This window comes from Castanea sativa, chromosome 1 (genome assembly GCF_040712315.1).
Source record: "Castanea sativa cultivar Marrone di Chiusa Pesio chromosome 1, ASM4071231v1".
In the NCBI taxonomy this organism is placed as follows: Eukaryota; Viridiplantae; Streptophyta; class Magnoliopsida; order Fagales; family Fagaceae; genus Castanea; species Castanea sativa.
This window is the reverse complement of record NC_134013.1, coordinates 16477226-16502899: the sequence shown is the minus strand read 5'-3', so window position 1 is coordinate 16502899 and position 25674 is coordinate 16477226. Positions and strand designations below refer to the sequence as shown.

Sequence of the window (25674 nt, the reverse complement as noted above, 5' to 3'; positions counted from 1 at the left end):
GTAGCAGCATCTAAATACAGGACAAAAACCAAATTAATCAAATACAGTAAACTTGGCACAGAAAATCTAAATAAGGATCAATAAGATTAGAAGCACCTGCGTAAATGTTACAAATGGATAAATGTTTCTGCAATGACTAAAACCTAATCTACAGAAGTATGCTACAGTAAAAAATAACATTACATAATTTACACACAGTGGGGAGTAACATCATGACATAATGGGCATACAATTAGACATGAGGCCCTTCAGCAGCACCTGAGCCTGAGAGAGCAACAGAGGGATTTATTTCCCAGACGGATTGGTGAGCCCCAGACTGCAACCTTTCATGCAGCTCATGCTTACTTTCTAAGCAAATGTGGCACAGTTGCATATACAAATAAGTCAATCAAGAGATTTTGAACAACCAGGTGCTGAATTTGGAGGTATGCCATATCCTACTCCGAATCATGTCATAAGCTTCTGCAAAACCTTCCAATATCTAATACAGGAAGGGTTTGTATGGATCGCCCGAAGAACCCATTTCTCCGGACTCTGACAGAACTCCACATTGGATGGAGATTTGGGATCTGATTTTGATTGTCTAGCAAGCAAATGCATTTGAAAGAAGAGTTCTGCAGGCCTCATCTCTGTCAATAACAGAAAGCACATCAGGATACAAAATATTTATCAATTGTACTCTTGATTATATTGCAAATATAATCATCAATATATTGAATGTTGCTGCCTCCATTTAGAAAACTATATTTCCCTTTATTACATAGGCTCTGTAATTTTTTCTTTATTTTTCTCTTTCAGCATTTCCTCAAGTTCTATTACAAACTTTGTTCATTAACTTTTTAGTTTTTACACCTTTTCAAAGTTTCTGCAACACTTTCACCATCCATGTTATCATCAAAAGTCTGAATTCAAATAATACCATGGGCAGCACCTAGCTGTAGATGCCTGTGTAACCTACCGGCCCTTTTTAAGAAAGAATTGTACTTCTCTTTTTCAGCTGAGATAAAAAGATAAGCCCAAAACACAATCATTAAAAGGACCAATAAATGGTGTACCAGCACACAAGTTTGGCAAACACCGCCGAACTCTTTTAGAGAGAGAGTACTAGGGAAGCCAAGTGAGAGTGCTAGGGATAAATGCATCTTCCAACTTTGGAATATATGCATCTTCAAATAAAAACGTTTAATAGGGGTACTAGGGAAGCCAAGTGAGAGTACAATTAAATATCAAGGGCCAAATCCCTAGCTAAAGCATTGAAAAGAAATCCTAAAAGAAATTATAAAATCTTCATAAAGTATTGCTAATGTGCCTACATCTTGAAAGGGTCTACCTGATCATTATAAACAACTGTATCACAATCAGACATAATACTTCACACAGATATCATACCTGGTGGCCAAGCAAACCATTCAAGACGGAGGTTTCTCTCCCACTTCTCTTTAGAACTGAGGCTTCCCTCTGCCTGAGCCAGCAACACCGAGACAACAGGTAAGGGAATGAGAGAAGTTTTTTGAGCTTCAGTGAGACTCTTTACAGCAAGTGATAAGAACTGTGAACCACGTGACTGCCTGGAAAGCTCCATGCAGGTGGCACCTACACCAAGAGTTTCAAGAGATGATAAAAGAATTCTTTAATCCTTGGGGGGGGAAAAGAAAAGAGTCCCAATCATCATTAAGAGACTCCCTGGAAAAATGTCTACTACCATCCAATTAGACCAAATGTATTACAACACCATTACACATTTAATTTTCATTGGATATACATTCATGGTCAAGTCATCTTTCCAGTCAGAGAATCTTATCTGAATATAAAACAAAGCAGTAAATATGAGAAGTAATCTCAGTAGAACAAATTACTGTAGAAAAGTACTCAAAGAGCCCAATCTGATACGGATAAATACCATGACAGAGAAAGAGGCAGCTCTCAGCACCAGCCAAAGAACAAGCTTGTGCAAGAAACTCTTCTGCAGAAAGGAAATCCTGGTTCCATATAGAAATCAATCCCAACACCAGATTAAATATAGCCATCCACATATTCCATGAATAATCCCTCTCTGTTGAGCATTCTTTAAAGCACAAGTCTAAGATGTTCAAATCAGTTTGCACATGATATTGAGATTCCACAAATTTAAGACATATCCAACCAATATGATAATCTGTCTTGAGCTCCAAGCATCTTATGTACTCTTTCTGAAGATTTATAATATCACCTTCTACAGCATAGGCACGACATAATTGTAAGTGTGAAAAGAAGAGATAAGCATCAGGAAGCAAAAGCTTTGAAGCATTTTTGGCATGGTCGATGCAGCCAATTTTATTCCCACTATGCAAGCTGATCTCAGAAGCACAAAGTAAAAGCTGAAACTTTTGATAACACTTGTCTGTCTTAGAGTAAACTTCACTAGAAAGGGCCACAGACATTAACCGCTTGAGTATAATACAGAGATGATGAGGAAATCTCTCTTCACGAGCCTTTTGTAGTAAATTGAGTATAAGCAAGTAACGGATATTATGATTCCATGGTTCTCGACGCAGGCATCTGCATATGAAAACAAAGAGCAATATATGTGTAAATGTTATTTTCCTTGGGAAGAGCAACAGTTTCTTCAATTAAGACATGGAGAAAAGGAACTCTTGAAAAAAGTAAAATTATGAAGATTTCTTAGCAAAGAACTCTTGGAAAAATCTCAATTAATAAAATAACAAGAGAAATTTAGGGTGCAAATCAACATTTTAGGAGAAAGGAAGGAATCTACTAAAGAATTGTGAAGCCAGTCACTCATTGATGACATTATATCCACAAATTCCCAAAACAGCACAACATCTTCCATGCTGTAACCACAAACTGATTTTGAAAAATATAAAAACTTGTAGCTTTACTTCAATGATTCATAAAGCAGAGAGACAAATTGCAACAGAAAATTCATATTGAGATGAATAGCAGAAAGTTACAGTACTTCTGCAACTGCTGGATAGCTCCATGTCCATTCAGGCACTGGTGTGTACATGATGGGAAAGAAAACTTGGGATTGCTATTGCCAATGGCATAACAAGCAACTGCTCCAGCACCAAGGATTTCGCTTGCTGATTTCAAACCTCCTTTATTTTGATAGTCAGTGCTGTCTACATTGCAGCACCTGGTTGCAACGTGAGTATCATTCCATTCCTTGCTAGATAGCAAAAGATAGCCAAGTAGGTTCCTGCTCCAGCAAAGTTTATCAGAAGATCCTCCAAAATGAGGGGACCATAATTAAAGACAATAATACAGTTTTCAAAACGAATATAATGCATCAGAACACAAAATAATAGACAGTTAAAAGATATGTTGATACAAAATTAAATTAAGAATAGTTGATATAATAATGTCAACAGAAGCTGCCTAGAAAAAAGAACACAACAACAAACTTAAAGATAAAACAAGTCATGGAAAGAAGGGATAAAAACATGTACTGAGAAAGACTTTAAAAACTAAGTTATCTTTTATAATTCTCCATTTTGTTTTGTGATGCACTTTATTTCTTTTTTCATCTTTTATTTCTTACAATAATGTTCCAACAATTTTTCCCCCTTTTTTATAAGTAGCAGTAATACCTAGCAATTAATGCTAGATTAGGTCTATTTTATTTCAACATATATGAACAAATAAAATATATATAATACATTTGAATGTATGTATTACACTAGCTTAGTCCAAGAAGCTTCTTTTGTATTCAAATCATGATTCATGAACATAATTATTCTATAAGGTTTAATCTCCAAGTTGCCACTAGCTCTTCTGGATAAGCAGTGACATCAATAAACTAATTTTAAACAAGTTGTCAGACCATCTGAAAAAAATAAATATGAAGGTAGACACTATGGAAGTAAATTTAATAAGAACTAGACCAAGATGGCAGATGCCTAGCAAGGAAAGAAAACCAGAATCAGATGAGAGTCACAAAATTCAGGATAGCTTAGAAATCAATGCCCTCTTTTCATTGGATATTACATGTACCTTATCAAACTACTGTTAGGGTACATGTGAAGAGCTTTTCTAAGATGAGCCACACCAGATTGAAATCCAAGGCAAAATTCTGTTCCATGTTTGACCTGCATGACCCAGAAACATCGCAAAATCAAATCCAATTAATAATCACATCCCATAAATTAAAGTAATAAACCCAAGTTGGTTTAAGAGGCTCAAATTCCAACAGCTGGAATAAGAAGCATACCAGTTTACCAAGTGCTATCAAAAAGTGCATTTCAGTGATCTCTTCAAGAGATGTAAGAAAGTGCCGGCTGCTTGAAACAACTGGCTCAAGCCGATTAGATGTATCAAGAGTATGAATGGCAGACACTATAAAACTAATTCCTGAATTCTGAAAGAGTTCCTTTGGCATTTTCAGTATACTACTAACTGCTGAATCTAGTCCAGACATGAAATACAGCATTCTACAGATGAAACTAACAGGGGCGGCCACAGATGTCTGTTCCATTGCAGAAACACTCGCAGCCAGATTTCTCAACACAGAAAGAGCTAAGTCACATTTATCAAGTTTCCATAAAGAGAAAGCATATACTTGAAGGCCTTCCATGTCAAGCATACCTTAAATATCAACAATGCAATATGACATATCAGCTAAGTGAAACACATAGTAGATATTCCAACATACAATCTAACCAAATCTGTCCAAACCTTCTTTCTTCAAATCTTCGCATTCCTGCAAAGCATCTATAGCATTCCCTGCCTGCACCATGTGAAACTTTTTGCTAAAGAAAGGAGCAAGATGGAAACTACAGATGTATTGCTAATATCATTTGTGGCAAGATCAGATTTTGATTTAGAAATGTCCATCCCTACAGACCAGAAAGAAGAAGTGCAAAAAAAAGCAAGGTCCAATATGTTTACCTTACAAAGAGATCTTGCCAAATTTAATGATATATCTCTGGTATGAGATTTTGGGACACTGTCTGGAAAACTGCAGATTGCACAGCGTGCTAGCCGATAAGCAGCAGCAGCAGATTGATAATCAAATCTTGCCTCACAAACCAGCCCATATAAATTATGGGATTCAGGATATTGAGGTGCATGTTGAACGGCCTGCTGGATAGCTCCAAAAACCTGTAATGGTGATTGACAGAAGTATTAAACTAACACCTTTTGCAGCATGTACCATATTAGCTCTTATTTTACAACAAAGAAAAACATATGCTACTCCTAAAGCTGATTAATTAGAGATGGAAAAACCTGTGAAGATGAGAGATGCCCTGAAAACAGAGCAAGCTTTGCAAGACCAATTTGGAATTCTGCAAGCTGCACAAGAGTCAAATTTTAAGTGAAGCAAAGTACAATACTTACAATGATTCAAAATTCGATCTTATTCAAAAAAACATATAATGGAAAGAATAATTACAGGTGATATCTGCACAGCTCGCAAGCAGCTTTCAAAAGCTTCATCTGGTGAAGGATCCCTTAAGAATGGTGTAGGTCTCATTGTTAGTAGAAACTAATCAGCAAATAAATTTACATAAAACAATGATCACTAATTCCGACAGAAAGAAAATAATTGAGACACACACACACCACAAAAATAAGAATTTACCTAGCATTAAAATCCGCTGACATGCCTGCCCATGGTAATGAAAGCGAAGGATCTATACTTCTGGCACAATCAAATGCTTTCCTAGCCAATTGGTTGTCACCCTCTTCCCGATAGAGCTGTAAAAAGCACAAATTTACCACACCTATAGGAAAATATAGAACTTCCAAAGCTGCATCTAGGACATTTTATACCGTATGATGCACCAAGAAATGGCGCTCTTACAATGTTTAGATTTCATGAAAATAAGTTTACATTAGCTACACATTTTCCTCTTTTTTGATATAAGCAGTCAACATTACTAGTAGGCTACAACGCTAAAAGTGAAAGCCAAGTCACAGTAAAAAACCTAAGTTCATAAAAGCCCTTAATCCAAGCTCTATCCACATGATCTTTAGTTCATAAACCCTCAGGAAGCGCTTTACCCACTCTATGGACAAACTTCAACGCAAGTTGGACCTGCTTGGATTAGACAGCATACAAACAACAAGACAAGCCTAATTTTTGGAGTTGGCCATGGATCCTTAACAATTTAGTTAGGTCAGCCACATGTTTTTCCTCCATTCTATTCATCTAAAGTAATATCTTTGTTCCTTCATAAATTGATAAGCCCTTTTTTTTTTTTATTAATTCTACTAATGTTATTTTGGGTCTTCCTCTACCTTATTTATTTCCCTCAACTTGGAACAACTTACTCTTTCTTACTGGTGCATTAATCGCTCTCCTCTGAACATTACCAAACCATCTCAAGTGACTCTCTCATCTTTTCATCAATAGGAGCTACCCATATCTTTAAGCGGATTTCCTCATTTTGAATCCTATCTTTCTGTGTATTTTCACTTATCCATCACAACATTCTCATTTCAACTACACTCATTTTATGAATATGTTGCTTCTAAGCAACTCAACATTCAATACCATTGGTTTTGACAGCATATTAACCAGAAATAGTGATCAAGAAATTAATTGCACTCCTAAATAAGATTTTGCAACCTTCTTGCCTCTAACCATCTATTTACATAGTTTTTACAAAGCAATCACCTACCTCGCATAAAAGACAAAATAGATGGTTAGAGGCAATGCATAGATTATTTTCCTTGCAAGTATGACTACATTGGTCACTCATCTGCCACATATCCAGAATAAATTGCATCTACATATAATTAAAGCTTGTTTGAGGAGTGCATAAACATTACTCTCTGTAAGGATGGCTGTGGGTTTGGTTATTGCCCCCCCCCCCCCCAACCCCCCAAAAAAGAAAAAAAAAAAAAAAAAAATGGGGGGGGGGGGGGGGGGAAGTTGACAAACAAATTATTTGGTATTAAGGTGAAATATTGAACCCCATTCCATTTGGCTTCAGGTTTTTATATGATTAGTTAGCTTTTTCAGAATTTCTAACAGTTGTAGATTGGGCCCTACTGCTCACATGGCATCCAAGTGGATATAACATCAGAAAGATGCCATATGCATAACAGCGCATATTCTTCTTAGGTAAATGAAAGTCTTGACATCAATAAAAGAATTCCTTTGATTACATAGTTTTCTAATATTTAACTATTCTTATGCCTTCTTTGCTTCTTTTTCCTTTTTCAGATAGAGCAACAAGTTAACATGCACACACACGCTCGCACACATTCACACAGACAAACTAGAACAAAAACTTTTTTTTATTGGTAAGTTACACATGCACCTAGAGGTACTTGATCCCATGACCTCATCCTCTACCTAGAACTTATAAGGGGAGCACGTGCCAATTGAGCTAGAGCTCATTGGCAGACTAGAACAAAAACTAAAGTATATGAAAAGAACAATTGAACAATATAAGAGTCAATACCTTCCCAAGGTATGCCCAACCAACAGCTAGAGATACGTCCAATTGCAATCCCCTGATTAAGGCATGTTGTTTCAATGCATTATGGTCAGACAAGCATCCCAATGCTACCCAAAACTCATAATTGTTACCCTCAAGTAACAAAGCCCCCAAAGCCATCTTCTCTGATAGCTGCCTGGTAAAAAGGATAGTAAGTTAACAGAGCAAATATATAGCAAAATGAAATGATCTATATAAGTGGAAAATACAGAAAGATCATACCAATCATTGAAGTCGTTTCCATCACTCATGGTTAGGGACGATATAAGATCTGCAGTTATTGCAATGTCAGTATAGATATTAGCTTCCCATGGGGCCAAGTGCAAAGCTCGCTGATAAGAACATTTGGCAGATATGGCAGCTAAAATGCAGGTTTTCTTCCAAGAAAGAATAGAAGCATTAAAAGTTTCCACATCAAATTCTAAACCCTGGCCTTCCTCCATCCATGGAAAACACTTTGCATATGCAAGCTGTCAAAAAGCTAATTACTAAATAAGTCAAGTAAAAAAAAATCCTGCATAAATTGATAAATATCCCCCCTCCCCCCCCCCCCCCTGCGCGGTTTTTTATTAGACAAATTGGTAAACATCCTGCATAGAAGAATACAGAAATTTTCCACAAATGGTGCAAAGGGTGGAAATTAATATTCAAGGGTGGTCAAAACTAGATTTAATTTTACCTGAATATCACCCTGTAATTTCCAAATACATGACATATTCTCAGCCAAATGTGTACTTGCTTTTGCAACCTCAGATGCTTCCTGCAATCAATTTGAAGTGTTTGTCTTTTAATATTGTAAGGCAGATAAATTTTAAAAAACAACTAACCTCTAATAATGAAGCTCCCCATCTGAATGCTCCCATGTTAATCCATGCCTTTGCCAAACCAAGTAGCCCAGAAGCAAGCCCATACCGTGCAGACACACTTTCAGGTGAAATCTCTAGAGCTTGCTTAAACCGCTCAACTCCCTTAATGCAGAAAGAACACATATGAAATGTTATACAATAGGCTGCAAGTAAGCAGTTAAACATTAAGGGAAAATATCTATATACTTTCATGCTATACCCAATTTCATGAGAGTTGACTAGCAATTTATATTGTACATCATTAGGCCAGTTATGTAGTAATGATACAATTTAAACACTAACAAGATCATATGTTGTGCTTGGTAAATTATCAAACCATGCTGATTTCTGAAAAGCATGTGGTTCAGTTTCTAGCATCTAGTAAAGTTCCATTTCAGAAGAGATAAATGTGATCATATGACTGAACAGATAATTTGTCAAGCACAATGTAAAGAATGAAAAACTGTGTAAATGGATGCCCATAACCAAGTACAATGACAAGCAAAACCTCACGTGATTAGTATGAATAAACATGAGAGCAAATCATACCTCTTTAAAGGAGCCAAGCATCGAAAAGATGTTTCCACTTTCAATCATAGCAAATACATTTGTATTGTCCAATTCGATGGCTCGCCCATAAGACTGTTCGAACACATAGGAAGTAGGTCATGGAAGAATTGAATTACAGAGAGTGAAAGAAAAACAAAAGCATTGGAAAAGTATGACCAACATACTTAACCACAAAGAATCACACTTCACCAACATTGAATTATTAAGTAACCTATTCCACAAGATTTTTCGATTCAACTACATTTACATAAATAAATAAATAAATCGAGAAACATTAAGTACCTTAAGAGCTGCAGTGAACCTGCCTAAACGCTGGTAAGCAAGACCCAAAGCCTAACACAAAGAAAGCATAATTTTCTTAATAATACACAAAACCAATAACAATGAAGATTTAAAATATAAATAAATAACAAGAGCAAATATATGGTCCATAGAAGACATACTTGCCATAACTCAGCGCAGGCAGGATAGCCCCGAATGGCATGTTGAAGACTTTGTACAGCTTCAGGCCATTTCTTTTGATGTGCCTGATGGACAGTAATAACAAATCAATTAATCGATTACTATCAACATAAAACACAAAGAGATAAAAAAAGGTAAGATAAATAAGGACCTGCAAGTAACCCAATCTCCGAAATGCCCAAAAAGCTCTTGGTGACTTTTCCGAAGCTTCTCTGCACACTGCCACTTCCAAACTCTCCTTCCCATCTTTATCCAACAAATCACACAATGCTTCCTGTTTTTTTTTTTTTCACCACAATTTGTTATTACTCCACAAAATTTAATATTCGCACTAGTTAAGTAGTGAAGTTCCACATTGAATAGTGATGACGGAATTTAAATTAAAAAAAAAAAATTACCCCGGATTGGAGATCATCAGGATTGAGTGAAACAGCTCTCTGATAGCACTTGAGACCACGTTGGGTATCAAGGGAAACTCCCGAGTAATAGTGCCCTAAATATCTAAATGCGGCACCGTTTTGAGGGTTTAGTTTCGCCGATATTACAAAGTGCTCCGCCGCTTTTTCCTTATAGTTCGATTCTTCTCCCCCATTCTCCCACAACCTCACTCCCTATTTTTTTGAAGAAAAATTAGTCCACAAAGAAAGAAAAGAGAAGCTAAGCAAAGAATTAGAGAGTCCAATAAAGTTAAAAAGAGAGGAAAATACGAGATCAAAGTGAAGAGAAGGATCATCAGGATGAGCATTCACTGACTCCTCTAACCGTCTCACGACAACTTCTTCGCTTTCTTCTTCTTCTTCCTGAAATCCAATCAAAATTAAAACGTTAACTCACAGATAGATCTTCATTTGTTCAAAATTTAGAAGAGAAGAAAAGAGTAAACAGACCGTTTTTTCCATTTGGGATTTTTTTTTTTTTGGTGCTAAAACCCTAAACCGCGCTTGCTTTGCTTTGCTTTACTCTGCTTTGTCTTTAGTGCTTGATTTGAAACAAAGGAAAGGATAAAATGAACCGAATAGGGCAATAATGTGATATAGGCTCCACTCAGGTGACGGACGTTACTTTGTCTGGACCCACCACATGACATGGCACAACGTTAGAGGATTAACGGCTTGGCGGGAATTATTTCAGATTTCAGTTTTTTTTTTTAACTCATTTTAGATCAAGTTTATTGAAATTGATGCTTGTTTATTATGCGTTTATTTAGCAAATGATCTAAATTGACCAAGACTAAGTTTAGTCTCTTTTTTTTTCTTTTTCTTTTTCTTTTTAAGAAATACCACTATCTTTCATTAAAGAAAATCAACCATAATTAGATTGGATTGGATTGTGTATATTTGTAAATAAGTTTATAAGATATCAAATTATTATTTGTGAGTATTTGAGAATATATATATATATATATAATATCCACTTTGTTGGGAAAAATGGTGAATCTTATAAATTCCTATGAATTTTGTATGTTGTGAGTGATGTGTGTGTGAGAATAATGTGCTATGAAAATCATAATTTCATAACTTAGATGGTACGGTGGTAAAGTAGTGCATTAAGACTTTTAAGAGTTACCTTAAGCAAAGAGTCTTGTAATTCAACTAAAACCTTCTGATGTTTTCAAAAGGGACAATCAAGATTCAAATCCCTTCACCTCATTATAATTATAAAGAAATGAAGAGCTACCCTACAAGAAAATTCGGGTCATTTTTTTTTTTTCAGTTGGAATAACTCTTGTATGCATAAAGATATATATTTTAACACTTACATTTAGTCATTAGCATTACTCTTATTCTTAATAGATGTCTATCAATTAGATGGCTCAATCATTTGTTGGCCATCTTTGACGGCAACAAGTATAATTTTTGTTTATAAATTTTATCCATAAAACACGAGCTTTAGCAGTTGTAAATTACGTCTTCAGTAAATTACGTAAATAGTCGTTTCAACTCAAAAGAACGTGATTATTTTCATACATTTGGAAACCAAACGGAAAACATATAATTCTCAACCTTACACACATATGTGTACTCTATGCGTATCTTACACGTAAAAACTAACTAAATAAATACCTCATCAAGTGATTAAATATAATGCTTTTCAAAACATTAGTATTAATGATACAATGATTACGTGATTACGTTATTGACTTGGCAATGGAGCACATGTAAGGCAGAAAATCAACCTTAGTGGCACAACCTATGGTCTCCAAAGCTTAATTTAGTGACATTTTCGGGGATATAAGTTATAACACTTTATTTTAGTGTATTGATTGCTCATATCTCATTCCGGTGGAGAAACCATGAATTTATGGGCTTGATGGTGACGAATATTGCCTCTTAATTATAGCCACTAATGACCAAAATGATTTTCATCATGAGTTTTTCTTTAACAATCCTTGTATCAACTTGGTGATTGTACATTTATAATGTTACCCCATTTCTATGCTAGATCAGTTTATATGTATTGTTTTTAACAACTACCCAGTCCCCCACCTTCCGCCAAAAAAATAATAATAATAACAAAATCCCAGATGATTTTAGATTTTAGCCAACCATCCATGACTCCATTAACAATTCCTGATGACTTTGGATTTTTGCCAACTACCCATGACTCCAACAACATTGCTGTTCAAGAAATTCTCATCATATTTTTATTTTTGACATATTATTTACCTATTTATTTTGATATTCCATAGTTAGGAGAATGAGATTTAAACTGAACGTTTCTCTTAGAAATATAAGAAAGTGTGAGTTAAGCTACATGGCTATTGACATATTATTTACACATTTATTTTATTATGTATGGTTTAAAGGAGGGTTAGCGCAGGGTAGGGTGGGAGGCCTGGGGTTTGTCTGTGGCCAAATTGGGAAAAGGTCAATTAGTTTCATGTCCTCACCCTATCATATTCATGGACATAAGACAACAATAAGTCTAGATGCACAAAGAAGTTTACAAAAATAATTTACAATTGTCAAGATGACAATTTGTTATCGGTAGATATAAAAGTAAGTGGGCTCAAATAAGAACCAGTAAAAACTTATTAACTAAATGTTGTGAAAATTATTGTCTGTAGCATTATTCCATGAGACAATGCTTAAATGGCTGGGATACATATAACACTAGTCATCCCTTTTTCATGGTGACCCATTGTTAGCTGCAGCCTGCAGATCGCAGCATGAAGTAGAAGCATCTAGATTATTCAATAAATAAAAAGGAAAAAAGGTAAAGTACTCTGTTATGCTAAATGCCGGCATACTTTCGCTCTCACTGTTTGATTTTGGTGGGGGAAGGAGGAGGGGAGCATGCACCACTTAACATTCGAATGCAGAAATCATATACACAGTGCCACTATCATTTAGGAAACTTGTGTTCATCAGTCACTGAAAAGCGTAAGAGTTACCAAAAGAGGTGCTTGAGATTGTATATTTTGATTATTTTCCACAAGTGTAGATATAGAACAATTTGTAGATTTGGTGGCTTGCCTGATCACATGGCCTACTTGACCAAATCCCCTAGTAAACTGGCCTGCTCTCGAGCAGTCTCTACTAATGAATCCTACAATAAATTAATATACCCAAGCCATATATCAAATCGGAATCTTGTGAAAAAAATGCACTACAATTGGTAACAAACCATACCTGTGCAGCTACCAGCCTTGCAATTGTTCTCCTGCTTGACTCTTGAAGCTCCCCAGCAAGCAAGAGCTCATCCAGTATATAATAAGCCTGCCAATTCCGAGGTTTTACAACAGTCATTCATCCAAAATTAAGAAAAGAGAAGCAACTCCCTCCCCCTGCAAGTGCAAGTAAAATCGCATTCCACCCCTTTGATAAATGGTCTTAAATCTGGTTTTTCAAGCACCTTTGATTTGTTCTTTACCTTTAATTTCCCATTTTAGCCTGCATACTCAAACAGATATCTCATATAATTGGTTCATTTAACACAGAAGAAATAGACAAAAAAAGAAAAACGGTTGTAATTCAATTAAAAATACTTTCTGTCAGGCGTTCCCTGAATTATATAAACATCGAAAGTTATAACTCCAAAAAAAATTATGCTGTTATATGTATACTTGGGACCAGCAGCACATGTCCTCTTCCACCATTATGAAACACCATATCTCTAGTTACTCTTGTTACATACTAAAATATACTTGGGGAAGTAAAATGAGAAAATATAAAATAAGATCTCAAACACAAACCAGAATAAAAAAAAAAGATACCTTGTGAAAATTATAAATCAAGTCCAGCTCACAGACCTAATAAGAATGCAGAAGGAAATGCCAAAAACTCAGTTTCAGATATTACAGTTATCAGCAGTCTATTTTCAGGTGAGGGTCTAACATGCTTACATTGAGAAAATAGCGGTCTAGCATCTCAACATAATGGTGAATTATATCAAGGGTCTCCAATTCATTGTCATCCTGGTCAATGCACATACTGAAATAGAGGCCGGCGTAACTGGACATGATGACATATGAAGTGAACCAGTTATGCCTCTTCAAGATATGTAAAAATATAGAGCAGTGACACTATAAGAGAGCAGAAAGGAAGTTGGAACAATGAGATTAACAATCACACCATACCGTTTATAGACAACTTTAAGTCCCCTCCACTCCACAAAGTTACAAAGCTTGGGGCCCCGACTTAGTATAATGCCAGTGAGTTCTCGAATTACCTTTACAAAGTGTGAACCCATAGATTGTAACATTTTAAGAATTTAATAACTACATATCACTTTCAAGAAATTTCAATAGTCATAAATATAAATCCAAAAGGCTTTGTTATGGGGAAACAAACAAAATTTGAAAAAGAGATAGCTCATAGCAGCATGTTCCAAACACAAGACAACAATTTTCTTAATTAACAAAGGGAAATAGAAATTCATATAGAAGACAAGTTGGTTGGTTCTCCAATTCTTTACAAGAAATTTATGACATTTGTCAAGCAATGTACTCATTATCTGTAAGACCAAGATTCTGAAAGAAGCGAAAATTAAGGGTTTTATCTCTCTGGTATAATTAGCCGGGTAGGAATAGGAAGCATGGACACAAACACGGATATGGGTACTGACACGATGATACAAGCAATTTTTGAAAAATTATAACATTACACAATATTAATACGACCCGGATACGTCACCCTACTTCCTAACAGGAAAGTTTCATTAGGATGGTCCTTTCAAGTACACAAGCAGACAAGTGGAGCTGTTTGACATACATTGTTGAAAGGGAATTCAATTGCAGACAATGCAGTTAGAAAGTAGAAAATACCTTGGATCTTTCCTTTTGAGAATAAGTTGAATACCATTTCGTCAGCCTAACCTTTCCTTGCCTATTATTGAGAATGACAAAGTGAATCTGCAATGCATCAATTGAAAAGAAGCACAAACAAACAAGCCAATTACACCAACAGCAACACAAAACAAATGCTAAATGTTACATAGATTCATTAAGTAGTAACACTTATCAAAGGGCTACAAGCCCAATTCTTTGAGACCAAGCTTATAAGTTATAATTCCTTAATTTATCAGGTAAAAGAATTCCATAAATTTTTACTCGAATGAAATGGAAGAAACCAATTATTCGTTAATAAAAAAAAAAAGGAAGTTTGTTACATTACATAATATAAAATTAAAATCGTAAATCGTACCATTGTGATTGCGGTGATGGCGAAACGAGGCTTTTTGTTTTGATCAGATTAGATTTGTTTCTGCAGCTTGGCCTGAAAATACTAAAATAAATGGTATTATTAGTAAATAGAAAGAGTGAAAAGAGTGAGAGCTCATCCATTAAGATTTGGGCAGCTCCTTGAGCCACGGCGGATCAATCATTCATGATTTCATTTCGTATGCCTATTTATTTCATTTAATTATAAGACCCTATTTCTTCGTAGTTCCTACTAGGCAAGCGGGTGTTAACAAAACCATCCCTTATTATTTTTTGGCCTCTGTGATCTGTTTCCGTTTTTGGGAGAGTTTTCTTCCCTTGCAATTGCAAAACAAAACGGTGCGTTTCAACTCTCATTCACAGTAGTAATGACACGTCGACATGTTGTCGGTCACACTTTTTTTTTTTTCCTGGTTCCAGCCCTGGGTTATTGAAAGAAAAAAAAAAAGTTCGACAAAAAAGGAAGCAACTTATTTACGAGGTGTGTTCAAGTTATATTTGGTATAACTGTTTCACATTTTTTGTACGGTAGATTTTTAATAGATCCAACTATTAAAAAAGTAGCATTAAATAATTGATGATTTTCACCTTATTTACATAATTAATAACAGATTTTCTCTATCCTTATTTACTATTTTTCATAGACCTTATTGGAAATTGTTTAACTATGTCCCTTTCTTTCTTTAAAAAAAAAAAAAAAAAAAATTATTGCAAGCTTATTAACAAAAATTGTTTTTATTATAGAACACATTTTTGACACTACCACCTTCTTTCATTGATTAACACTCCACAATATTTTATGCTTTCTTTACATAAACACTCCTCTTGTCCTACTCCCTTCTTTATTTTATTTTTTGATCTCAAATCCGCCCTATCTTCAACTATAACAGCTTTAACTAAACCCATAGATATATATATATAGTGAATGGATTGATGAATGTGAGCGGGTCAACAACCTTGAAGATGATGGTGCGTAGGAAGCCATTAAGATGTTAATAATGTCGTTTTTATGCTGGAAGAGAAAGAACCAAAAAGTATGTAGCTATTGTGTCTGGGTGTCTTAAGAGGACCTCATTGGTGAGGTCTCCATATTTCTGAATTCGATATAGGACTTCTCCATATATAGTAAGTTTGTAATACTTTAGACGACAGTTAGGTAAATATATGGATCTTGTAACTTAATTGGGTTGTTTGATGATAATGTCCAATGAGGTCTATGGAAAGTAGTAAATGAGGATAGAGAATATCAGTCATTAATTAGGTAAATAATGTGGAAAACAATAATCATTTAGTGCTATTTTTTCAACCGTTGGATTTATTAGCGATACAAAAAATGTGTAACTTTTAAGGAGTTACACCAGGTATAACTTGAACTCATCTCCTTTTATATATATATATATATATATAGGCAAATGTTAACAAGCACCGCATAGATGCTTGTTAAGGTTGTACAAAAGTGAGTCACATTTAATTAAAAAATAAAATAAATAAATGAAAAGTACATAAAACTAGTCATTTTGATTATTTTAATATTTTTTCTCTTTACAAAGTTGACCTCACATTAAAAAATATGACATAAAGCTATAGAAAAAGACAAAGAACTATACCAAAAAAAAAGTCAATAGTGCACATTAACATAACTTTATGAAAAAATCTTTCATGTGCCAAGCGCATGAAAACTACCTCTCACAAGCATGTGTGGAGCCCACCTGCTTGTGAGAGCCTGGTCTCATGCGTTTGACACATGAGATACCAGCTCATATATATATGGACAATGTTAACAAGCACCGACGTCCACTTGTTAAGGTGCAAAAAAGACAAAACATGATATTTAAAAAAAAAAAAAAAAAAAAAAAAAAAGACACCAAAAGGTATTTATAAAGCTAAAAAAAATTGAGATAAAGCCGTAAAAAAGGCAACTATATATATATATATATATATATATATATATATATATATATATATATATTCTTGAATTGGAAGCCACTGCATTGATTCATTTGTAATTTACTGCATTTCAGGAGTCAGCGATGGGATCATGAATTACAACTTACAAGGCAATTTAGCTCCAAGAGACAAAGCTAGAGCCTGAAATAAGCAATCATCATGTTCTTCTATAAAATTCGTACGAGTGATTTTTGTGATCCAAAGGGAAGAGGAATGACGGATTTGAACTAGTGACATCTGTTTCATAAATTAATGACCTCGATTTCATGAGACGTGATTCTTAGGGAATTGTTTTATTTTTCATTTTTAGAGTTTGATAGAATTGTGTTCTGTCTCTTTTTCCTTTTTTCTTTTTGGGGGAAAAATATTGATCCAAACTTATTTATCAAGTAATGCTTTTGAAATAGCTGATTCCTCATTGACGTATCTTTAGCTATGAAATGAGATAACTTATTTTCTTCTCTATTTTACAACCAATAAACAGTGATACTATCCCTTTGTTCTCAGTCTCATTGTTTCAAGCCTCCCAAATGGTTTACTTTGTAAGCAAGTTACCGTAAGATGATAATGGACAACAATCAACTGTGGAAACAATAGACTTTCTCAAACAGCCTAAATCTATGTACAAAGAAAGTGGATGCGGAAAATCCTGTAGTTTTTTCGCTCTAATAACCTCTGTACAGCTTGACATTTATCCCTTATTTGGTTAAGAAAAAGCAAACTCTTTACGATCCCTCGTACATACAGAGTAGCAGTCAATCACACTGTTGTTCTCCCTTTGGCTAATTCTGCATGGATCACATATCGAAATGTTAAACTTGTTGGTAACCAATGGATGCACTTATCGACCCTTCCCTTCATGCATTTTTTGATAGCCTTCTGTTGAACTTCTGATAGATTCTCATGTATAACCTCCAAGAGCCCATGCATGCTTAGTGACACATCCTTTGAATAGTAGTATAGGATTTTTGGCAGATAAACCTTTGTTTCCTTGTTGATGCGGACACTGGTTTGAATGAACTCTTCTTTAGCAAGTTTGAGATCCTGAAATATATTCTGTGCTGTGTAGGCTCGAACCTAGATCCAATAAGAAATGTGTGACCACATCAGACTATACCAAATGCACATACTTTAAATATAAATCCAAAAGTATGGTTTCAAACTAGATTGTGGAATTAGATAATGTTACCAATCACAAAGTTGAAGAAAAAAAAAATGCATACCGGAGGGTCAGAGTATGCCCCTGAACATAGCGCAAAATGAACCAGTGGCTCAGGGTATTCTAAGGCATATATATGTCTGATGCTCCCTGTCTTGAACTTCCTTCCTGGATAAAACAGTGTAGCCAGCCACTGCATTCACATTTTGTTAAAGAAGAGATTATATGTATGTTAACTATGCTTGAATAAATTATATCTTGCTTTATGCAGAATGAGCTTATACTTAGCTTGAAATTATGTTAAATTATATCTTGCTTTATGCAGAATGAGCTTGTACTTAGCTTGAAATCATGTTAAATCAGTCTACTGTAAAGTATGACTCAAACCCCAATTGAAATATTTGAGGCACCAGTGTAAGTGCAGATGGCCAAAGGCTACTTATCATCTGTACCGTAGATGACATGCAGCTTTTCATAAAAATAGAACATGTGGGAAATAGAGGACCAACCCTATGGAGCCACGTGGGCCAATAAGATGAGGATTATGGTACTATAAATAGTCAATTGTAATCACTTTTTGAGGATTGAATGAAATTGCCAATTTGTGTTGCTTAGACTTGATTGTCTTGCCTTGGAGGAAGAGACTCCCTAGAAGAGATCTCAATTGGAGAAGGTGACTCTCTCGAAGAAGTCACACACTTTCATTTCCATTGTCTATTACATTCAAGCTCCCATCTCTAATCCATCAACCTCCATTCTCATCTTACAATCCCAAAACCCTAGTTGCATCACCATACATTCTAAGCCTTTTCCCTTCAAGTAACCATCTCAAAGCCTTAATACACTTGCTGCCCTAGCCTTGGCCAATACTCCCCATCATCTAAACCTCTCATTCTAGTCCTCACATCAACAACTACTACATCCACACTTCTGCATTCAACCAAAATCCCACATAAAGATACAAGAAACCCAAATGCCTCATTGTTTCTATTCAAGATTCTACTTGAATTCCCTTAAGAACACCTAAGCCATTATTGTTTTCTTAACGCAAAAATTCACAAGGATATTCCCACATAGAACACAGATTACTGCCCATTGCTTAAATTGAAGGCCAGGCTACTTGGAATCTCTAGGGATACCAATCCTCAAAGCAAGAAATGGCATTATGCAAATACAGGTCTGCTTAGGTCAATAGCAAGGGCCAATAACTTATAAACTCGCATGGTGCATGTGAAGTGTGAACTAGAGAACTAAATTCACCATCCACCAAAATGGTACCTGCTACTCCAAATTACCACAAAGGGAGGACATGTTAACCTCTTGGGACTTGTTACCCCATGTTGTAGCATTACTTTAACATTGATAGGACCTGACAATGAGTTTACAAAGGCTTCGAGTAGTGCGAGATCCCGACTCATTTTTTCTCCCTAGATGCCTTACTCATCCAATCAAGCCCAGGCCCCCAACCATCCTTATAATTTCAGGTGTTTTTACATACTTGTACAACCCCACAAGCACTTGGAGATGGTTAAGAGACAAACTAGGATTTTCACAGTTTGGGATGGAAGTCTTATATGCCTTCATGCTATACATAGTGAACATAAGTCAAAGGATCTATATGTTTCATATGCAGGATATTTGTCGGATTTTAAAGTAAAACGCATACCGGTGTTGCATAGTGTGATCGAATTCCTAGAATGGAGACTTGTATGTCATGGGCATTAATACAATGACCACCCACATTGTACGCTGCCTGAAGATATATGACATTAAAATAACAGTAAGTACATTTACTGATAATATATTGTGAACATGTTAACAATCAATTCATGATAAATTTTCTACCTTAAATATGGAGGTACTTTTTAGTCGATTATGAATTCCATATGCCAAATATGCCTGCAAGGAGAAACTCATAAGCCTTACCATATGCATATTACTACTATAGCCAATTGCACATGAGTTTATAATAGTTAAAAAAAAAAAAAACCAGTTAGATCAACTGAGACAAAGAATCACTTATCAAAAAAATATTCTATATTATTGTTAGCACCATAGTAGAATTAACATGCACAATTGCTAGAGGGCTGATAATTTGGGGCGTCTTATTTTGGGCAGCTTATTTTTAAGTGGGGCCCGTTTTATTAAGTGAGGCTTTTGATAAGTTGTACCTAGAAAATAGAAAGGCTTTAAAAAGTTTACCTAAATAAGATGGGGAAAATAAGCTGTAACAAACAGGCACCAAAGTCTACTTAAACATAAACGATACCATCTACTCTGAATTAGTGCTAAAGATTATCCACCGTTGTTTGTAGCTTTCCTTAATAACCCTTTCGGACAAGAAAACCAAAAATCATACAATTGGGTTGACACTGATGTATATCATTTAAGAGGGATTCCTTGTTAGCAACGTTCTTAGCATTTCCACCTCATGACATAATTTTCAGTCTATAAAACATTTTTGTTTCTGAGCAGCAGCATTTATTATAAGCAAAAGCTAAAGAACTTCAACAGAGGGTCATACATGCATGACCAAGGCATTATGAATATTGATCCAGAAAGCAAGCTTCTCCTCACGTTTCATCTTTCTAGGATCAACCTTCTCCAGAATTCGAACCAATGACCTACACAGCATTAAGAGAAATGAGAAAACTTTTGAAAGTACACCACAAATTCTCTTTAACAGGGTGCTGAAATCTCCATCAGTGTCCCTTTTTCTGGATATTAGAAGGATAAGACTAAAACAGAACGAAGATTGGGGCTGTAATATTTATCTAATATATTGCCTAATCATGATAATTGATTATGAAGTATATGTGGACCACCTGAAATTTTGTAGCATTTTAGCAGCAAAATTGAAACTATCATCGTCCAAAGATATCTTCAGAACTTCTATCATTGCAGCATATGGTCCACTATCTTCTTTTAATCCTTCAAGTTGAGGGCACACTGCCGCATCCTCAATGCAATGTGGACTCCAACTATCACATTGATTCTTAGAAGAAAATATACTTGAGGAGCTAAAGGACGTAGTAGGAGAAGCTGACAAGCCTGAATGTGTCTGAGGGTGGTTTGCAAGTTTGCAGTATATGGAAGATATGCATCTCACAATGTCTTCAGAAAGTCTATCTGGAGTATTAAGGGTATTATCACTGCAAGTCACAGCAAGGTGATCTGCTAGGCTGCGATGACCAGAATCACCATTTTTTCGGTCCTGCAAATTCTCACCACAGAATAATTTGTAAAAATAGACATTTATATAGCAGATGTGCATCTCAACATGTATAAAATATGGAATATCCCAGAGCACACATCACAAATTTATAAAGAATTGTAAGCTTGTATGAAAAAGAAAAGGGGGGTTTTGTAAATCTATTAACCAATTCTAGGTTGGACAAGGAAGGGTGTTTACCCTACTAGATGTTGATTTTAGACTTGCAGCAAAACTCTGATTATCTGAACTGGGCCAACCATGTGCAGGGAGGACTTCATCATGATGGACTAAATCACCTTTGCCCACATGTGGCTCCATTTTGTAATGTAATTGATTTGATAAATATTTTTGTGACGCTCTTGTCTTGTTTTGTGAATAGGGTTCAGGAGTATTTGATAAGGTGGATTGATTCCCATCAAAAGCTGTCCGGTAGAGTGAAAGAAGATAGCGTTCCAAATGCATAATTTCAACCTCAAGCGTAGCAATCTCCTCTTTCAATTCCATGGTTGACTGCATTTTTATAAATAAATAAGAAAAAGAATATTAAAACAATATAAAACAGAATGTTAGATAATGGCCTCATTTGGTGCTTGAACATGATTCTTGAAGATGGTAATAATCATCAGAAGTTTGGGTAGAGTTTAGATTATGAACGCAAAATTACTTCAACAACATCAGATATTTGCAGCCCAGGGCCCCAGACATGTATAGGAAGTGCTCAACAATTCATAAAGTTACTACCATCAATGGCAATAAAGGTATGTATAATATACGAACCTTTGGAGTTGGAGTGCCATCGGAAGGAATAGAGTTGATGGAACAACCCACTGCCTTCTTGGAGTCCCAACATAGGGAAGCCTGGTCAGGTAATGTTCTCTCTGTCCGTACAATCTGTTTTCAAAGATACATAATATAATTGCATGAAGATAAAAAAGAAATGGAAAAGAAAAAAAAAACATGAAAAGTGGTACTAGTGAAGGCATTTATGTGAACGAGTCATTCTGAAGTGCAAGCTCATGATTTTTCTAGTCAAGATTTCATAAAACATGGTATCTAAGGCCTAGTTTGTTTCAACATATAATGAAAATTTTCATCTTTCATCAACTAGTTGACGGATAGTCAGCCTGATTCAAAGATGGACCAGGTGCTTGGCTAAAGATCTGGGGCTAAATTTGATCCAAACACCTGGCTATGAATTTGGAAATTCAAACAAAAAATACATAAGTTTGAGAAACATAGTGTGTCATTTATTTATGCTAAGTAAGCCAAAAAAAAAAAAAAAAGATTTTGTTGTTGCTATTCGACAAATTATGCTTGTGTATATGTATGTGTGGACACACACACAGACATGAACCAAAAAGAAGAAGAAGCTGATTTCCTTAATTTGGTGGAGTGCAGTGATATATTCAGTTCACCAATCGTCCAATCCTCCACAAACAGAAAGAGGCTTTGTTTTGTGTTTGACTCATTTGATGTAACCGGGTTGTATGGTCCTAGAATATGGTGTCTAATCCCCATGGACTAAACAGAAGGGTATGTGGAAGATGTTGATCCTTTTGTTCTGGGAGGAGTAGCCTCTTATCATATTGAAATAGGGATATTGGGCATGGTTGTTGCTGGAACAACGTTTCAATTGAAGTATATGGTCCCGTCGTCTTCAATGCGATCAGGGATACTTCCACCAAGAAATATAACCAAGAGTTGGCGCTTGGTAGTTGAAAGTCAAAAGTTTATCAGAAACTTGGTCTAAAATTCCAGAATCTAGACATTCCCACAAACACAGCCTGAGCTGAAGGAGGGGAACACACTTGAACCCCTCAACACTCCCACTAGCATGTTAACTTGTTAAGCAATGTTAAGGAAATAAAGAACTCAATAAACAAATGGGAATAATATTTTACAAGCATTTGATGAGCAAGAATTGAGCAGGCGAAAAATGTCAAAAGTACTTACAGGATTAAAATAGTATGATAATCTGGGTGACATATTTAGTATACTACTGGATTGTCCATTCTCAGGAGTACTACAAAAAAAAAAAAAACCAAAATGATAAAAACATTGAAGACGAAGTTACTTGAATAAATTGAAGCAATAAAATTGGAACAACTGTACTGGCAAAAAAAAAAACTGTATGACTAGAAAGCTACCTTGTGAAATTCAGGTGAGGAGGAGAGAGGTAAGAAGAGGAGGAAGAGCGGCAATTCACACTCAACATCCTCTTGTTTTACACAGAAACCTTGTATAACTCTGGTAAATCATTCACTATCAACAGTTGGCATTACAAAACAAAAGGCAAAAATAGTAGCCAACATAGAGACAGAGATAAGAGGCAAAGTGAATAATATGAGATCACAAAATTGAGACTGAACCATGAAAAGGGAAACTGTTACCTAGTCAAGTGTTGGATGCATATCGAAGCTCCACCACCTTTTTGTCATAACTAATGCATATATCATCAGCTACTACTGCCTAATACAAAGTCAGAAAGATGGAGAACAATTAAACAGGTAGTCAAGAGGCTGACATTGCCAGTTAAGGAAATTATTAAAAACAGAAACAAAAACACTCGGACAAAACACCAGCAAATGCTTTTGGAACAACGAAACCACTCTAGTACAGCAAAAAAACTATTAGTTGGGCCAAATTATAATGACACAATATAGGACATGGAGTAGGTCCAAAGTCCAAACTCTAAAGGACTTTCCTTTCCTTCCAGGAAAGACGCTTTAAAGAATAATAAAAAATATGTATGAGAAATGAGTAAAAAGCTTTCAATCAAACAATATCTTTGCTAGGTGGGACGAGAATATAGAAGAGAGACGACCCACTAAGATGAGTTGAATTGTGCATTAAAAACAGCAATTATGAGTCATTGAGGAAGAGAACTGTCTTTGTCCCTTCAAAGCATTATTAAAGAGTACCCAAGAAAAGAAAAAAAACAAAACCCAGAAATGATGATTAGATTAGGTGGAGGAAAGTAAACAGTTATGATTACAAATCTTCACCAAAAAAAAAAAAAGTAGCAGGTTGGCTCTGCCAACTCCATCCCCACTGCACTAATTAAATCCTCCATGCTTGCCACTACATATATATATACACATATTGCTCTCAGTTCTCTCTCTCTCTCCCCATCTCCTGCATTGTACTAATGTAGTACAGAACTGATTAATACATTAATTAAGTACTTCAACTACCCAACAAATTATGGAGTTTGGAGATTAACTACTTACCAGAATAGTTACTTGGTAGTAATTACAGGTGGTGGAGTATTGCGTATATTGTAGTTGGCAAAGAATGTAAGCATCAATTTGTGTTGACAGAACAGAAGAGTGTAATTATGTTATAGGTGTCCGAAGTTTGAAGGAACGCAAAAAACAGGAAGAATTAATGGAAGTGCATAGACATTACAGCTGTTGGTGTAATGACTACACGGGTCCATTGTTAAATACTATAGATCCGATTACCTAGACACCCCACCTCTCTTTCCTGTTTCATACTTTTAACAGTACTGTTTGTTAGGTTTAATAGCTCTAGGCTTGTGTGTGATTGTCAAAATCTTAGAAGATCTTACCATCCAACCCCATTAAAATCAGTGTAAAATCTTTCATGGGGTAGGATTGGTATGGGACGAATGTAACGTCTCTACTCTTATAGAATCCTTATGATTTTATCCTACCGAATTAATTTGGATTGGTGTAGAATCGATCCTGTAGCCTCTAAGTAATAGATGTGACATCCATTAATTGAAGTTATTATAATTATTTTGTAATTATTTTTTTCTATGGTGAGATTAAGATTGTCTAGCCCAAATGCTCACGTTGTAATGGGTTATAAAGGGCTTGGCATTTTTCGTTATCTTAATACAATTGAATTATTTGCAAATAAATCTTTGTTGCTTTGGAATTGGGATGATTTTCTTCTCGTAGCCAATAACAGATTTGTTAAATTGGAACTTTATGTATATTTTTGGTGTTTGAATTTGAAGTTTTTCATGTATTGATAATTTGGTACTAAATAGTTAGTGCCTTTTATGAATACTTTGTGGGACATTTACTTTTTTTTTCTTCTTATAATTCTTTAAATTATACTTAATATAACTCTAAGCAATATTATATCATTCAATAACTCGTTATTGAATTTATATTTTAAAAATTTCATAGTTGGATTACATGTTTTATATATTCTAAAAATGCATACCAATATTCATGCCAATCAGTTATAATTTATCATTCAATCCATAAACTAATTTTTTATGCATTATTTTAAACTACAAAAGCTTGAATGTAAATAATTGTTTGATGACGTGACTATTGATATTTAATCATCTTAAAATTTTGCAAGCACGGAAAATGCACGAAAATAATATA

General features: G+C 35.2%; 3 protein-coding genes across 5 annotated transcripts; all 3 read right to left on the bottom strand.

Moving 5' to 3' along the window:
- Nucleotides 1–54: 54 nt before the first annotated feature.
- Nucleotides 55–10328, bottom strand: LOC142610793 (tetratricopeptide repeat protein SKI3). Its single transcript, XM_075782739.1, has 22 exons — nucleotides 10213–10328; nucleotides 10033–10125; nucleotides 9724–9936; nucleotides 9477–9599; nucleotides 9307–9390; nucleotides 9146–9196; nucleotides 8843–8935; nucleotides 8276–8416; nucleotides 8128–8208; nucleotides 7671–7918; nucleotides 7413–7584; nucleotides 5582–5697; nucleotides 5393–5450; nucleotides 5227–5292; nucleotides 4888–5100; nucleotides 4675–4726; nucleotides 4211–4584; nucleotides 3994–4088; nucleotides 2957–3199; nucleotides 1901–2538; nucleotides 1390–1593; nucleotides 55–629 (listed from the first exon to the last, which is right to left on the bottom strand). The coding sequence occupies exons 1-22, from the start codon at nucleotides 10222–10224 to the stop codon at nucleotides 448–450; spliced, it is 3552 nt and encodes a 1183-aa protein (XP_075638854.1). The 5' UTR covers nucleotides 10225–10328; the 3' UTR covers nucleotides 55–447.
- A 1991-nt stretch (nucleotides 10329–12319) lies between these two features.
- LOC142610803 (AP-1 complex subunit sigma-2-like) lies at nucleotides 12320–15270 on the bottom strand. 2 transcript variants are annotated; one of them, XM_075782756.1, is made up of 8 exons: nucleotides 14971–15270; nucleotides 14592–14678; nucleotides 13905–13996; nucleotides 13671–13779; nucleotides 13542–13577; nucleotides 12958–13044; nucleotides 12802–12874; nucleotides 12638–12699 (listed from the first exon to the last, which is right to left on the bottom strand). In XM_075782756.1, exons 1-7 carry the CDS (start codon nucleotides 14971–14973, stop codon nucleotides 12815–12817), a joined length of 474 nt encoding a protein of 157 aa, XP_075638871.1. In that variant the 5' UTR covers nucleotides 14974–15270; the 3' UTR covers nucleotides 12638–12699; nucleotides 12802–12814. The 2 variants fall into 2 exon arrangements, with proteins under 2 accessions (XP_075638863.1, XP_075638871.1); XM_075782748.1 differs by having other exon boundaries at nucleotides 12320–12874.
- A 2306-nt stretch (nucleotides 15271–17576) lies between these two features.
- On the bottom strand, nucleotides 17577–24810 carry LOC142644307 (uncharacterized). Of its 2 annotated transcripts, XM_075818955.1 has the most exons (12): nucleotides 24538–24810; nucleotides 23698–23776; nucleotides 23455–23554; nucleotides 23261–23330; nucleotides 22085–22198; nucleotides 21506–21817; nucleotides 20919–21307; nucleotides 20618–20717; nucleotides 19939–19992; nucleotides 19760–19846; nucleotides 18158–18286; nucleotides 17577–18011 (listed from the first exon to the last, which is right to left on the bottom strand). In XM_075818955.1, exons 3-12 carry the CDS (start codon nucleotides 23520–23522, stop codon nucleotides 17694–17696), a joined length of 1641 nt encoding a protein of 546 aa, XP_075675070.1. In that variant the 5' UTR covers nucleotides 23523–23554; nucleotides 23698–23776; nucleotides 24538–24810; the 3' UTR covers nucleotides 17577–17693. The 2 variants fall into 2 exon arrangements, with proteins under 2 accessions (XP_075675070.1, XP_075675065.1); XM_075818950.1 differs by lacking the exon at nucleotides 24538–24810 and having other exon boundaries at nucleotides 23698–24418.
- Nucleotides 24811–25674: the final 864 nt, after the last annotated feature.